The sequence below is a fragment of the Clytia hemisphaerica genome, unplaced genomic scaffold, assembly GCF_902728285.1.
Source record: "Clytia hemisphaerica strain Z4C2 unplaced genomic scaffold, Clytia hemisphaerica genome assembly, whole genome shotgun sequence".
NCBI classification, from domain to species: Eukaryota; Metazoa; Cnidaria; class Hydrozoa; order Leptothecata; family Clytiidae; genus Clytia; species Clytia hemisphaerica.
Genome location: NW_027104591.1, coordinates 709,880 through 725,009, shown reverse-complemented (window position 1 = coordinate 725,009; position 15,130 = coordinate 709,880). Strand labels below are relative to the sequence as shown.

The window sequence follows — 15,130 nt, the reverse complement described above, 5'->3', positions numbered from 1 at the left end:
CCTCTATTAGAGAAGAGAAAATTGATTTTATAGACGTGACGTTCAACTACTGCGGTGGCAAGTGCTCATCAGAGACCACCTATCACACATCTTATCCACACTATACCAAAAAGTGTCAACGTTGTAAAATCGCTCAAGCAAGTGTTGTCGATTTCATATGCTGGACGCGAGGAACAAGATCATATAAAATCGAAACCATTAACAGTGCAGTAAAATGTCAATGCAGAAATGCATGAGAGACAGAGATTTTGAAACTATGAGGAATATTGCATCATGCGTACAGAGTTTTAGATGTCTCTTAGAATATCACTCACATAACAGGAAATCATGACTCTGCCAATCATTCACTTTTTCAAAATTAGAAAAATGTTTGTGTTTTGATTGCCTACCATTCATATTTCATATCAAAATTGCCCGGAAAATGGTCCAGAATCAATTAAAATGACTGAGCTCAAATTTACTTAGTTTTTATAATTCTATTCACCTAGCATTTCAGTCTTGTACTCCATCTTATACTATCGTATGTTTATTGCATTGTAAATAACGAATCTCTTTTTAAAAATGTAAATTGAAAAGCATGAAATACTTTGTATTTTTAAAATCTTTTTTGGTTTTTGACGCACAATATCGAAGAATACAAGGGGGGAAACGTATAATATAAAACCATTTGAACAAAATACTTGATTTATAAAATTATGTCTTATCCTGTAAAATACATATTCATAACATGCATGTGTGTAGTTCCTTGAGATAAGGTAAAAAGGATTTCAGAAATCTCTGAAATTTCTAATGAAGTTAGTAAGAAGTATTGCTCTTGGTAATACTCAGAAAAATCCTCTTCGTTTTATGAAGGCGATAGCTAGAGACAGTTAAAGAGCTAGGATTCGTAAAATATCTCGATGTTTCGAGCAATATGGAGTAAGCTAATGGCTTGAGGGTTTGACACAGCCTGCGGTTTCGAGGCGTTAGAAACGTCTAGGCGTTTTTTGCTGATACAGTAATTTTGCAGGCACCATGTTGATAAAATACCACCGTTGGTTATATATACTAAACCCATCGTTTCCATATTTCTCTCTAGCCATATTTGTGTGTAGAAATGAACCAACCTCACGAGAAGAAGATAGCGAAGAGTCAGAAGTTAGAAAGTGCTACGTATCTGACGCATTTTCATTTGTCGTAGTACTATCATAATCCATGCTATTGTTCTCGCTATTATTCGTAATTGCTGAGTGTGTTAAATGTTGTTGAAAGTTCGTTTGTATAGTAGAGTTAATAGGAGGAGGTTCGGTCAAAGGAGGTGCACTATTTAATGGAGGTTGAGGTTGCTGTTGTTCGATTTTCGGTTGCGTTGTTGTAGAGACAGGTTGTACGATTTGTTGCGTTTGTGGAGCATTAGGATCGCCTGTTGTTAAACGTTGTTGTTGTGCTTGTTGTTGCTGGGCCTGTTGTGCTTGCTGTTGCTGTTGTTGCATGTGTAGCCAGTCCTCCTGATTGATAAAAGGTAGAAGGTTTCATCTATTCGTGATCTTTGACTTGAAACGCAGTAAAACTCTCTTTCTCTATATGTTTTAACTTAGAAATGTGTTTTTGTTGACTCTTTTGGCTTTGAATGAAAACTTTTTTGTCAGCGTCAGACAGTTGAATACGCTATACTTTCGTCGAAAATTATTTCCAATGCAATTAGATAATCAACGATTCGAAAGATCAAATCATTACTATATGATATGATATACGTTTGCTCAGGAAGCAAATGTCCTATCCGTCATATGAGACATATCAGCTGAGGTCACATTGAAAAGCACTGGGTTGCTTTAAATTGGAAATTTATATAGGAAAGATTCTCTTAGACCGTTGTCTGATACTTCACAATTGCAAATAATAAAGATCGCTGAAAAAAGCTACCAAGCCCATTTAAGTACGAAGAAAATGGATGAGTAGACAGACGAATAAACGATTGTTTGAAGTTCTCCTCAGCTCAATTTAAGAATCACCCCTTGTCTCAGTTTGAAAGGATGCCTCTTTTGATTCAGTTTAAAAATATCACCTTGACTTGGACAGAACCGTCAGCAATGACTTTATACGTTTATCATACGTAAATAAAAATGAATCATACCTGGGCTTGCTGTTCACGTGCTCTGGCGAATAATTCTTGCTGTTGTCGTAACAACTCTTCCTCCGGCACACCCTAAGGTAAATAATCGACAAAGTGAACTAAACCTTGAACTGAACCCTTAACTTAAACCCAGCAGCTAAGTTGACGATTAATTACTGATGATTTGAGGTGTTGTCTTTTTTCAAGACTAGTGAGCCATTGGGTGTGGTTCACTTAAGCGAGAGGGGACTTAATTAACCCCCTAATTTCGACACCAACAGCTGGGCTTAAAAAAAGAAATTCGAATGACATGATGAAAGATTTATTTACCTGATTTTTCATTTTATTATTCATTTTTCGAGTCTGAAAAATAATAAAGAGAGGTTAATACAAATTTGAGGTTGGACAAGACGTTAAGTTAATCCTGGAATTTTTTCCATATTTTCCATATATAGAACACAAGATCTATTCAAAACTATTTAAATCACAACATAAAGGGCATAGGTAAACACCAGAAATCTCGTTTATCTTGTCAGCGATCGAACGAAAGACACATACCTGTGTTTGAGCCTTGAATTGTTTATAAACACTTTCCACGTCCTTCACATAATCCTGGAAGCCTAAACTCTTCAAAAAAGAAAACATTGAAATCAGATTATGCAGAAAAATATAAAATCACAGGTGACAATGAGGTAGTACAAAGGTATAAATTTCTCTAACGGTCGAAAACTTTTATTTTAGAGGGGAAAAAGGGATTTGTGAAATTTCTTTAAAGATTTCTTTTTCACATCATATCAGTCGTTTAATTGAAAGGGTTTTTAGGAGGTAACGGAAAACCAAGAATAAAAAAAAAAACCTAACCTAAAAACCTTAAAAACAAAGAATAAGTAATCATTTTAATAGCAGGATATAAAGAAGTATAACATTTCAAGAATCAAGTCCTCCCATGAAGATACCCAAACTTACATCTAATGCTGAGATGACATGTTCGGGTGATATGGTCTTTTTGGTCTGTTTGTTACATATTTCGTTCGACTCTGATGCTATTAAATGAATGAATTCTGAAAACAAAACACAAAAGAATTATTTAGTTGAGCCTGAAGAAAAAACTTTTCTGGAATTTTGAATTCCATCTCAGACCACCTAAAACGCATTGGATTACAGCTCAATTCCATTAAGCTTTTGGCTTGATGGTCCCCTTAATCTTCAAAGCGCTCCTTCTCCCTCTCTACACTACGCTATATATTGTCAGACAAATATTGGAAAGTGCTGGTAATTTATTAGTGTTCAAAATATATTGAAAAGGTGCCATATCAACAGTATATGCCAGTTCCATTTTTAATATTCCAAAAATATAGAACGAGTGATTACAGAATGAAAACTTTGCACAACAAAGGCCACAAACTTGTTGAATATTTTTCACAGCAATACATTTAACAATTTTGCCGGAAATTTAAGAGGGGAGGACAGGATAGAATACTATTTGCTTTACGTTACAAGTTATCTATAGTTCTTAGTTGTAAAAATGTTGTTCAAAACTTGTTACCTGTGCAGCAATTGAGTACCAGCTCGCGTGCATCGTTTGAAATTCGTATATTTGGAATCATTTCTTTAATCATCTTGTTAACAGCCGCTATATGAAAAAAAGAAAACATTTAAATGTGACACAAATCTCTGATGGTCCTCTTTGGCCTAGTGATAATCATATTCATTGAAAAACAAATTTTCGGTTCTTAGATTCCTAATTCTAATTCACCTTTTAAAAAGAGAGAACGGATTACCTTATCGGGGATAGTGACGAAAATGCCTCTAGGTGACGAAAAAAAACCGACTAAATAAAACTCCGACAGATAAGGTAGCGTTTTCATAGTGCCAGGATGACAGTCCAAATAACTTTCTTAAAAGTAGACTCTCCTGAATAGTAGAAGTGATCAAAGTTAAGCAGCATTATTAAATAGGAGAGATTATATTTAATATGACATTAGATAGTTGAGTGGACGTATGTAACGCACTTGGCTTAACCTATTAGGTCAACTATTCTGAGCCTCGAAGTAGCTGTGAAAGAATTTTTCTAACTACAAAAGATTAGCCAACTTTAATTTGAACTTGAGGTTCAAAACTATATTACAAGAGGTTTGAGTTATCGTCAAATGGCATACATCACAAGTAATGCAGAAATAAATATAGATCTAGCTCTCTTAGATGCATTTTCACCCCTATTGAGTAGTAGCATTAGGGTACTGTACTTTCAAAAAACTCCAATCAAAAATTTTGGTTTGGCCAGGATTGAGAAACTACCTCCCAGTGCTTATATAAAGCTCGTTGGTTGAAATAGATTCATATAAGGATTTTAAGCACAAGTCCATAGATGAAAGCATCCTCCAAAGATTGATTTAAGATGCATATTCTTTAAAGCATTTTTGTTTGTCTGTTTTCAGATTTTAATACTTATAAGCAATAAAAAAATCGATATGAAATCAAAATAAAATAAAGATGATATATAGCTTTAAATTTGACTATGTGTTGTAAATTAATGAATACTAGTCAGCCCATTTGGAATTTGGAAAGTCGATTTTACAGTAAACTTGAAATTCAATTCCATCAGGCTTACAGTATCAAATCACCTTGTGTCTTGTCTGTTGTGTCTTATATACAATACACAATTATCCTTTAAACACAGAACTTTTTCCTGAGGGTTTAATCATGCACTGGACAAAGTTCCGTTGTTCAGAAACCAAGCACCATATCCACTGTGCCGCGGATTCATGTTGAGTTGACGTTTCTAACTCCTAGTTTTATTCAACAAATTAAGGACCAGACCTCATGTAAGTAGAATTGGAAACGAGGGCTTGTTTTTAGCTCCAACCCTGACCCAAACTGATAATAACCTTCTTGATACCCAAACCACATCCTAGCCCAACCTAAACCCGACCCTACTAGGTTGCCTATGGTCCCAATACTATTCCCTTTTGCCATATCGAAAAGCACATATTGATGACGTCAGCAAAATTACGCACTGGGGCATATCTCCCGTAACGAAATTTTTTACGATAGTGATGCGGATCATCAGTGGATAGTATTCAATTATCATTATCCCTTTATTTTCATCCCCAGAACTTTTGCAAATAAAGCAAAAATAGAGTTGTTTTTTTTACTTACTGAATTTGAAAGATCTTCTATGTGGCGTTTTTTTGCAAACTTCAAAAAACTGATTTTTGTCCTGCTTTTGCAGGACTTTAGCTTAAGTGCTTGCGTGCAGCATAGGGTACAAAGTCCAAATATGCATAATTCCTGTAATTTTTGAATGAAGAGTTAAGTCTATACTGTCTTTGAGACCCAAAGAATCCAGTCAGCAAAAAACAGAATCCCTTGCCGCCCTGTTTAAATTTGCTAAAATAAATCCAGTGAAATGTGTTGACCTTAATACTGGACCCAATTTTTGGCCCTCGCGGGTACCGGCTCTACCACATCAGTGAATTTCAATGAGGGTGGACGGAAAAAAACTCAAATGGAACTCAATGTGGGTGAAATAAACAAAAACTTGAAGCGAATGGTGATGTAGAAGAGGGCTCAGCTATTGAAAAAATTTTCCGACATTATTGCGACTGGGCCGACTCGGGATTTACCGTCAACTGCTCTAACTTGGGAAGATTGGTCGAAACATGGGACTGGTTGATATCTGCCCTGGTAAATCAACTCGGGTTCAATTTCGGGTGTATCTGGTTCACCCGACCTTAGCTGAAATTGCTATTTTTGGAAGTCCGGTTCGTTTCCAGTAAATCGGGTAAACCCGAATTCACGGGTTGTTCAGGTTGTTGTTTTTTCGAGTATTTCGGGTTTACCTTAAAAAGTCGGGAAACCCAGGTTAGCGCGCGCCTGCGCACCGAGCACTTACCTGAAGAACTCGGGTTATTGGACGATTTTGAGTGGTCCTTCGCGTCCGCAAAAATATTTTTTTCACGATCGAGAATTTAGAGCGCGCTTTTTTTCTTTCTGCGAGAGAGTTCAAGATGGAAGGTCACGTCACTTAGTACTTCTTATTTATAATTTACTTTGACAACTGGATGAAGAAAATCGCCTACAATTTTCCAAAGGCAATGACTATGACTGGATGAAGAAAAAAAGGTATGCTTTTATCATTCTTTATTTTCTTAATAAATTGACAGGGCAGGGGAAGTTGGTTTGATTCATGGTTCTTCTGATCAATCTCTTTTCTCAGCCTCAGAGTGTTCTTTGAACTTAAGTGTCAAAAATACATCTCAGTTATATTATTTATCTTTGCAAGTAAGTCTATAAAGTAATCCCAATAAATTGTTTCCTGGAAATTTAGCTAGAGCTAGAGCTAGAATCTGAGAGTGTTTGTTTGTGGTGTATCTCACTAGAGTACGACACCTTCTACTTCAACAAGAACAGTCGGAATCCAGCGTGGAAATTTGTCTACTATGACTGGTTTTTTGTCCGAACACAGTAGCATGTTTTGTCATATTTTGTCTGAAGGCCAACCATCCCAAATAGTGCATCTCAATAATCAACAATTCTTTACAGGGGAGTCCCTTCGAATATTTTTTTACAATCACCTAAACTTTTACCAATTGGTTTACCAATTTTACCAGCCGGCAACAAATAATATTCTCAACTTCAGTTGAGCTAGAATCTGAGAATGTCTGTCAGTATGTCCGTGCAGTCTGTCAGTCTGTCACTGCTAAACTTTGTTTGGGGCAGTGGGCAGGCTGGAGTCATCAAAAATGGTTGGATTCGGCTGAAATTTTGCACACTTGTTCCTTGGGTGAATCCCTGGGAGCCCTGGGTTTTTTTGTTTTCTTTTTTCCTTTTTTCAAATTTTTGATTTTTAGGGGCATGATCACGAGTTTTAGCTCAAATGAGGCTAAAAGCTTTGAGGCAGGTTGGAGACTTCAAAAATGGTCCGATTTAGCTGAAATTTTGCACACTTGTTCATTGGGGTGAATATTTGGGAGCATTTTTTTCATTTTTCAAAATATTGAGTCTTAGGGGTGTGGTCATGAGTTTTGGCCTCAAAACGAGGCTAAAAACTCTTGGGCAGATTGGAGACTTCAAAAATGGTCCGATTTAGCTGAAATTTGCACACTTGTTCCTTGGGTGAATATCTGGGAACTTTTTTTCATATTTTCAACATGTTGACTCTTAGGGGTGTGGTAACGAGTTTTAGCCTCAAAACGAGGCTAAGAACTTTGGGGCAGGCTTGAGACTTCAAAAATATTCTGATTCAGCTGAAATTTTGCACACTTGTTCCTTGGGTGAATATCTGGGGTATTTTTTCATTTTTTAAAATTTTGATTCTTAGGGGCGTGGTCATGAGTTTTACCCTCAAAACAAGGCTGAAAACTTTAAGGCAAGCTCGAGACTTCAAAAATTCTTTGGAACTTCTCCATTTCGATTTTTTTAGACAGGAAACATATTTTTTGGGCCGGCCTAATAACTAGATTTTCCTTACTTACTATGCTTTAGAAACGTCTGAATTTAGGTTGTGGTGTGTCATTCAGGTAGTTAGATATTTTTTTTTACTTATTATATAGGTTCAGAAGGGAATAACTGACAGTAACTGATAGTTTTTGGATGGGTGTAGCTCAAGAAAGAGAATCCAATAAAACATGCGTACCCTGCTTCCCTCACTCAGGAAAGAACAATATAAAATAAAAAATATTTTTTGATATTCATTTCTTTTTGACAGGTTCAACCCCAACAAGAGCTAAAATGCACAAAGAATTCAAAATTGACAATTCACTCAGATTACACCGCAAGTCAAGTAAGTACCCAATATCTGTTTAACTATTCAGATGTTGAAAGATGCCTGTTAAACAGATGGCCGAACTGTAAAAATCACAAATATTTGGTCTGTATAGCTCAGTACATTGAAGGCTGTGAACAAGAATTTGTAGCCTTCCGTAAATTCTTAAAAAAGCCATTGCTTGAGATTTAAAATAGAGTTTGCGGTAACAATTCAGTAATGAGAAATTCTAATATTTCTTTAGACATGGCTCTTCCAACCATAGTACCAACTGAATCAAAATTCAAAAGCTGATGAAAATTCTTCCCCATTTAACAAGTAAGTGTTATTTTTCAATGCGAAGATATTTAGGCGGATGAACAGGCCAACTATATCATGATATATTCCAGTATACTATTTTTTAGGGAAGCCATTTCAAGTTCTGAGGGTTTGAAATTTTTGTTGAAGGACTCCCCAGGGCACTCAGGCAAGAGGGGGGGTGTGTCGCAGACCAGAGTCCCTTTTATAAGTAAAGAAATACTTTAATGGGATAAAATTTCGCGGTTGGCACTATTGGGTGGCAATATTTTCACGATATTGTATCTTTATACTGTCAAATCATGCATATTGGTTGTTGAAATACACATTATTTGCGCTTTTTTGATGCAAGTAACCATTCAAAAAGTATTTATTTGACATATTTTGAGTTTTGATTAGAAATATTTCGCGGATGGGGCCCTTCCAAATTTCCATTGGGATTAAATTTCGCGGATTTTCGCGGATGACACCCAAATCCGCGAAATTTAATCCCTGCGAAAGTTTATCCCATTAAAGTACTTGGGATATTTTAAAATTCACTAAATTTTTGAAATCAGCTAAAAATTGTCTAGGGTCCATTTTTGAGCACCAGTGACACGCCAGTGACAGTACCCCTCCCCAGGGAAATTCAGGCATTAAATGTATGCAATAATGGACAACGCTTCAAAACCTTACTGAATTTCCATGACATCATTATTTATCATTAATTTTTAAAGGGGCAATCCGCCACCACATTGCGCAGTTTGTTTTTGTTTTTATTTGCCTTATTTATTCAGACAAAATCACACGGATTTACCTTGATGTTACGGGCATGTTTTTGAGTAATCAAGACACGAATAATTCAGATCAAAATACAAGATGGACGAAAATTCACTCTTGGTTTTTTAAAAGTTATAACTCTTTTCTGACAAACAAAAAACATGCAATTTTCATCTAATTGGCGACCAATAATTACATGAAATGTGAGGCTAACACTTCAACTGTAATCATCAGTAATTTCAAGAGTTTTTCATCATTGATTACAAAGATATCCATGGATTATCTTATCCGAATACCAAACCAACCACCTTAAAGATTTCAGAGACATTTGCTTGACATGAAGAAAACGCTACATCCCCATAACTTTGGACATTAAATGATTGGCAAAATGGTATTAACATTCTATTGAGATGTGAAACTGGTTCAAGTTGAAGAATTGATGAGAAAAATGGGCAGTACGAGAAATATTTTTGCTTTGGAATACAAACTCTTATATGGACAATACCTCTGGAACAAGTTATATGGGATTTGTTTACCGAGTGACCCCGAAACAAAGTCTTTAATGCTTGGTTCTTACATTCATGAGGTCAGAGGTTTTGTGGATTTTCTAAACTTTTGAAACTTATTGTGTGATTGTTTTGGTTGTTTTCCTGACTAAAGACACTTTTGAATGTGTGATTGTTTTCCCTGACTAGAGATACTGTGAGCGTGTATTTGATAAACATATTGAATCTTGGCTTGGAGTATATTTTTGAATGTTTTAATGGCGACGTCATTTCTTGTTTGGATTGTTGTAGTGTTATCTTTTAGTGCTCCAATGTAATAAATTATCAATTTCATTTTTTATCAAATTAGTTCGTGGTTATTTCATAGAATTTCAGTAGTGTTTATGTGATAGGTTGTCCAAGAAAGCATTGTTTCGAGGTTTCCATGTTTCGTCAAAACGTGTCAAAGCCTGTCAAAGAGATTTATAAGTATTTTCTTTCCTTAACTTTATATAATTTTAAAGAGAAGACATAGGAGCCTTTGTTTTTTGGTGTTATCATTACAAAGCTTTGAGGAACCTTTTTTGGACTAAAAATTCTAAATTTATAATCTAAAATTTTCATAGATTTTCTTGTAACATTTCAGACACTTGTATGTTTCAATAAAAAATAACATCTTTACATATCTACTTATAAAAATTATCATGTGCTCTTTGTTTGTCAACCCATTTCTTTTTTACCTATAAATCAAATCATATTGAATTGCTACTGCCAAGGGAAATTTAGATAAATTTAGATAACTAGGAGTAATTATAAAAATCTTATACGAAGCATTCAGCTGAAGTGTGCCTTCCATCAGTTCTCATAAGTTTGTTTTGATTTTTTTCCCGTCAAAAGTCACGTGATATTCTTATCTCGATCACTCCGCCTCAACTGGAAATTCCCCTATGCACCCTAAAAGTAATAGAGTTTTAGAAAAACAATAACAAACCGTGTTATGTGGTGGCGGATTGCCCCTTTAAGGTGAAGAAAGTCAATGGAGTTTCGTGACAGCGACAAATTCGGTTAACTCAACTCAAATTTGCGATGTTGTTTTCACATTTCTTTTGCAATATGAATCTTCAGTCTCAAACATGCTCCCCGTGTCTATATTAGATGGTGACAGCTTCTTGTATAATTTGTTCCAAACAGTTGTTATTCCTGGTTATTCATGTCAAATGAGTGCAACTGTAATCTGCTTTTGAACTGGAACCTCTTATACATTCGATGGGACATTGTATGTATCAAAAATTAATTAAAGAACAATCATGTAAAAGTAATTTTTTCATTCTATGAAATGTGTTAAAGTAGACAAATTATTTACAATTTATGAATTTAGAATTTATATCAATTTACTTTCATTTTATACTATATTAATTTTATCAAAAATTTTGAAGGATAACCTTTCTTGACACTGATTTAAGGAAATCAATTTTCATAAGAGATTCTCATTTTCGCTGACTTTTGTCAGTTCCAAGTCACATTTTTAAACATTATTATTATTATATTTTAAAGTAATATCGCGTTGGAAAGATAATTTTGAACAGATTGATTTGAGTTCGCTAGGTTCGTTGCAATTATTTCTAACTTAACAGTATCACTAAGACTTGCCTTATTAATCTACTCAAAATTATCTTTTGGACGGATTTTTACTTTTAATATGACTAATCTTTCTATCGTTTCTATGTTCAGAAACTAGAAAATGCCTTTTCTGAATTAGTTCGAACAGACGTTACATTAAGTTGATAAAAGAGCCAGTCAACAAATTATTTTTCCCCAAAAAGATCGTTGACAGTCTATGTTTGTAAATTGTGTATTTCGAAGCTAGATTACTCTTATGCTGTTAAACTGTATTTGTGAATATTTAAGTGATTATTCTGAAAATATATCAAGTAAAGTAATGCATAATGTGATGCTTCCTTTTTTTTCTTGCGGTATTTTAGCAAAACAATTTCAAGTATATTTCGCAAAAACCACTGATATTTAAACCTGATTTACCCGAGTTTGAACTGTAAAGAGGCTGACGTGAGCAAACAGGTAAATCAGGTAAACCTGAGAACCCTAGTTACCCGGGTAAGACGGGTTTCTATTTTTGGAATTTTTCGACCCGAAATACTCGAGTAAATTGCTCATCGGGATTTTCGGGTATACCTCACGTCAATTACTTGAGTATTACCCTAGTATTACCCGAGTTAGTTTACCAGGGTGGTCTGTATTTTCACTTACTGTTAAATCTCTTTGACAACAAATTTGTTTTGATAACTCAACCAAGTTTATCAATCATACTTCTTCGTTCCTCTTAGAGTGCACAGACACTCGTGTGTGTTCCACTACGGAATTTTTTCGATTTTGATTTAAAAGCCTACTCGGTACGAAAGAGAAATCATGTATTTTTTAATACGCCGCTCATTAACTCAAATCAAATGACTTTGGAGGTTCGGTGAAATGGTGGCCAAATTGCCATCCCATGTTTTGTCAGATAGTCCCAAGTTAGAGCAGTTGACGGTATGTTTTGAAGGTGAGTCGGTCAGGCGACGCGAACAGAACATATTATTGATAGTGTGTGTTGCCTTACCCAAGCAAGGCAAGGTGCCGAAAAGCCATTAGTGCCAAAAATAATTAGGGCTAGTCATTAACCTTCATCATACACGGCAATAAAAAAGAAGAAGAGATCGCTTTTATTTTAATTGCAGATTTCGATATAAATTTCATAGGGAATAAATGTGTATTTTACAGTGTAGACCTAACTCTTCATACAAAAATTACGGGAAACGCATATTTGGACTTTGTTGTACCCTATGCTGCACACAAGCACTTAAGCCAAAGTCCCGCAAAGGCGGGACAAAAATCAGTTTTTTTAAGTTTGCAAAAAAACGCCACATAGGCGAACTTTCAAATTCAGTATGTGAATAGAGCAGTAAGAAATACAACTTTTCTATTCTTCCTTTTTTTTACAAAAGTTCTAGGAATGAAAATAAAGGGATAATGATAATTCAATACTATCCATTGATGATCCATGGCACTATCGTAAAGCTAGAATCGCTTTGCGTACTCTTCGCTTAAGAAGTGATTGACAGATTAAATTTTTCACCCGCGAGGGAGATCGCAGACGTTCTGCAGGCGTTCTGCAGCTCAATCCTTGGACCGTGTTAAAAATGGTAGACTCAGCAGTGACAGATCATTTCGATGGAAGTTGTTGGAATGTTTACAAGACTCTTGACAGAAAATTCTTTGTTTTATTGTCAATGATGACATTGCCGTTATTAATTTTGTTAGATCTGACATATTGATGTTTGTAAGTGCACTTTATAGTTTTGGGTCCCATCAAAGATCATTTTCTGGTTTTCATGTTATTAGATGCTGTTTTAAAGCTTTAGGCAGTTAGTCACACTAGCGTCCCGCCAAAATGCGTATCAAAGATATATATACCGCAAAACCCACACTAAATTTCTGACCTAAATAATTATTTTTTGGGCTGCCTTTATCAAGAAAATTGTTTGATGGTGCGAGGAGTCCCATGAAAAGAGTTCTTCCTGATATTTTTCAATGTTATATGTTAGATTGTTTTTATATCATTACTTTTTAAAATTTTCACTTTTTTTGAATACGTACCTCAAAACCCACATTTATATTATTGACAATATCTTTAAGTCCACTGGGTCAATCAAGGTAAAAACTTGTACATGTACATCTAGGTAAGTTTGTTGTAGAAGTATTCATATGTTGATAAGTTAGTCTCAATAGAATTACCTATTACACCACAGAACCCACAATAGATGTACCTCAAAACCCACAAGGAGTTTTGCAAATTATTTCCCCTCGTTATATTTCTACCTGAAACTTTTTGACAATGATTTTGTATTTCATATAGGTATTTTTGTATGTAAAAATTAAAGGCTTACTTGTTTTCCTAATTGTGTTGAAATGATTTTGGAAACTGCATTGACTATTGTTAGCACTCATGAAAGTTACAAAACATCCGTACATAGTTATTTATTGCAAATGATAGAAACTTTTTTGCAATGTCTGGATAGTGAATCAAACTGATTTAGGCATTAATTGAAGCAAATGAAACTATTATTTACAATGAAAAGAAGACTTTGCAAAGCATTTGAGGTTGTTGAAATTACAGTGCAATTACAGTTAAATCTCCACCATAAATATCGAAAAGCTTGAGAACCCCTTTTTAATCCCATCAAAACATAAATCGTGAGGCTTTTATGACTATCTTGGGAGAGATATGGCCTAAATGGGCAGATAAAGATACATGTTCCAAGCGGGTTGGAATAACATCAAGTGGATTGAGCGTAAACTTCATGCAGCAAGATAAGTTTGAAAGAGCAGTAGCATGTATACAAGAAGAAATCCCTCCATCAACATCTACATCGACTCCAGACTCATCACTCATCATGTCTCCTTCTGACAAAAGAAAAGGTTCTCATGATTATTGGAAGGCTAAATTTGACCAGGCTCATTCCCTGATAAGGGAGATGGTAGAAAGAAGCATCCAACTGGAGGAAATTCCTGGCCTTCTGACAATAAAAAAGGTTAAGCCAAATGAAGAAAAAAAAGCAACCACAACTACAAGGGTGACTCAGGTACACGACTCAATGAGGGGCTAAAGATGTAGCCAACCAGGTCCAAAGAATCAGGGATGAGAAACTGGAAGAGGAAACGAAAACACGAAGAAGAGATCAAAGAAACATTCATCAATGCAAAAATTAATGTATCGTTTCCAACAAAAATCTTGGCTTGGGATTAAAGCAGTTCCCAGTATGTTCTAGTTCTTCGTTCAGTTTCAGGCAAAGCAAGTTATAAAGTTAATGGAACAACCCTGATGATATACCACCAACAACATTCAATCTCTAACGATTGTTTCAGGAGGAATTCGTCATCAGAAGGAAGTGAGGAATTTAATCGAAGGAACGAAATGTCCGAAGATGAACTGATGATGAAAGCGACATCCAAAAACCAAGATTGCTGGAAAGGCCTGGCACCGCCAACAAAAGAGACGGTATGCTGCCATCTACGCACAAGAAACAAAAAAGGTTGTATATTGGTCGTGTTGAAGAGATCTCAAAGATGAAGATGGCGCTGTTTATCAATTCAGTTACATGTCTAAAGCCTAAAGTTAGGAGCGGCACTTTTCTTGAAAACACCCCAGACCATCTTCCAGATATAAGCATTTTCCCAGTTCATGACATCATAGCTGAGCCATTAAAGGTCATTCCCATTTGAGGAAAAAAATGAACATTCCAGATTATGATTTAATTGAAAATATGTTTAGCTTTAGTAAATATGATGTAATATCCATACTTTTTTAAGCTTTTGAATTTATTATGATTGCATTCAAAAATAGAACCCCAAAAAGTGAGGTTTTCAATCACAGCCACTTTTTAGCCCACAGCGTTGATATTCTTGTGGCTGCTGTGTAGTACAAAATTCTATAAAATAAGGAAATTGACGAGCTTTCCAAAAATGTGGCTCCCTTTGAAGTTGAGTGATTCAGTCTTGAAATATAAGATGGCAAAGTGAGGGCAGGTGGCTGTATGTCATGTGGCTCACTCAACGGGTTGGCTTATATGTGCTGTCCTGCTTTAAGACTTCAATATTTTTTAACCGTTTTTCTTGGAATTGGTAGTTTGAGGTCTGATAAAGATACTTATGGGTTTAATTTGTGGCTGCAGGGTT

The 15,130-nt window shown here is 35.4% G+C and overlaps 1 protein-coding gene and 1 long non-coding RNA gene across 2 annotated transcripts in view; one reads left to right on the top strand and one right to left on the bottom strand.

The window, feature by feature from the left end:
* Positions 1-583: 583 nt before the first annotated feature.
* LOC136823667 (protein Dr1-like) overlaps positions 584-15,130 on the bottom strand; it is a 17,596-nt gene continuing 3,049 nt past the window's right edge. The window contains exons 2-7 of the mRNA XM_067079840.1: positions 3,639-3,725; positions 3,059-3,153; positions 2,651-2,719; positions 2,423-2,455; positions 2,114-2,185; positions 584-1,487 (exon numbers count right to left, since the gene is read on the bottom strand). Of these exons, the coding sequence (XP_066935941.1) occupies positions 1,149-1,487; positions 2,114-2,185; positions 2,423-2,455; positions 2,651-2,719; positions 3,059-3,153; positions 3,639-3,725 (695 nt within the window). The 3' untranslated portion in view covers positions 584-1,148. The remainder of the gene's footprint in view (positions 1,488-2,113; positions 2,186-2,422; positions 2,456-2,650; positions 2,720-3,058; positions 3,154-3,638; positions 3,726-15,130) is intronic.
* On the top strand, positions 5,895-8,331 carry LOC136823670 (uncharacterized). The gene is made up of 3 exons (XR_010849061.1): positions 5,895-6,217; positions 7,803-7,877; positions 8,104-8,331. It is a non-coding gene; the product is annotated as an uncharacterized lncRNA (long non-coding RNA).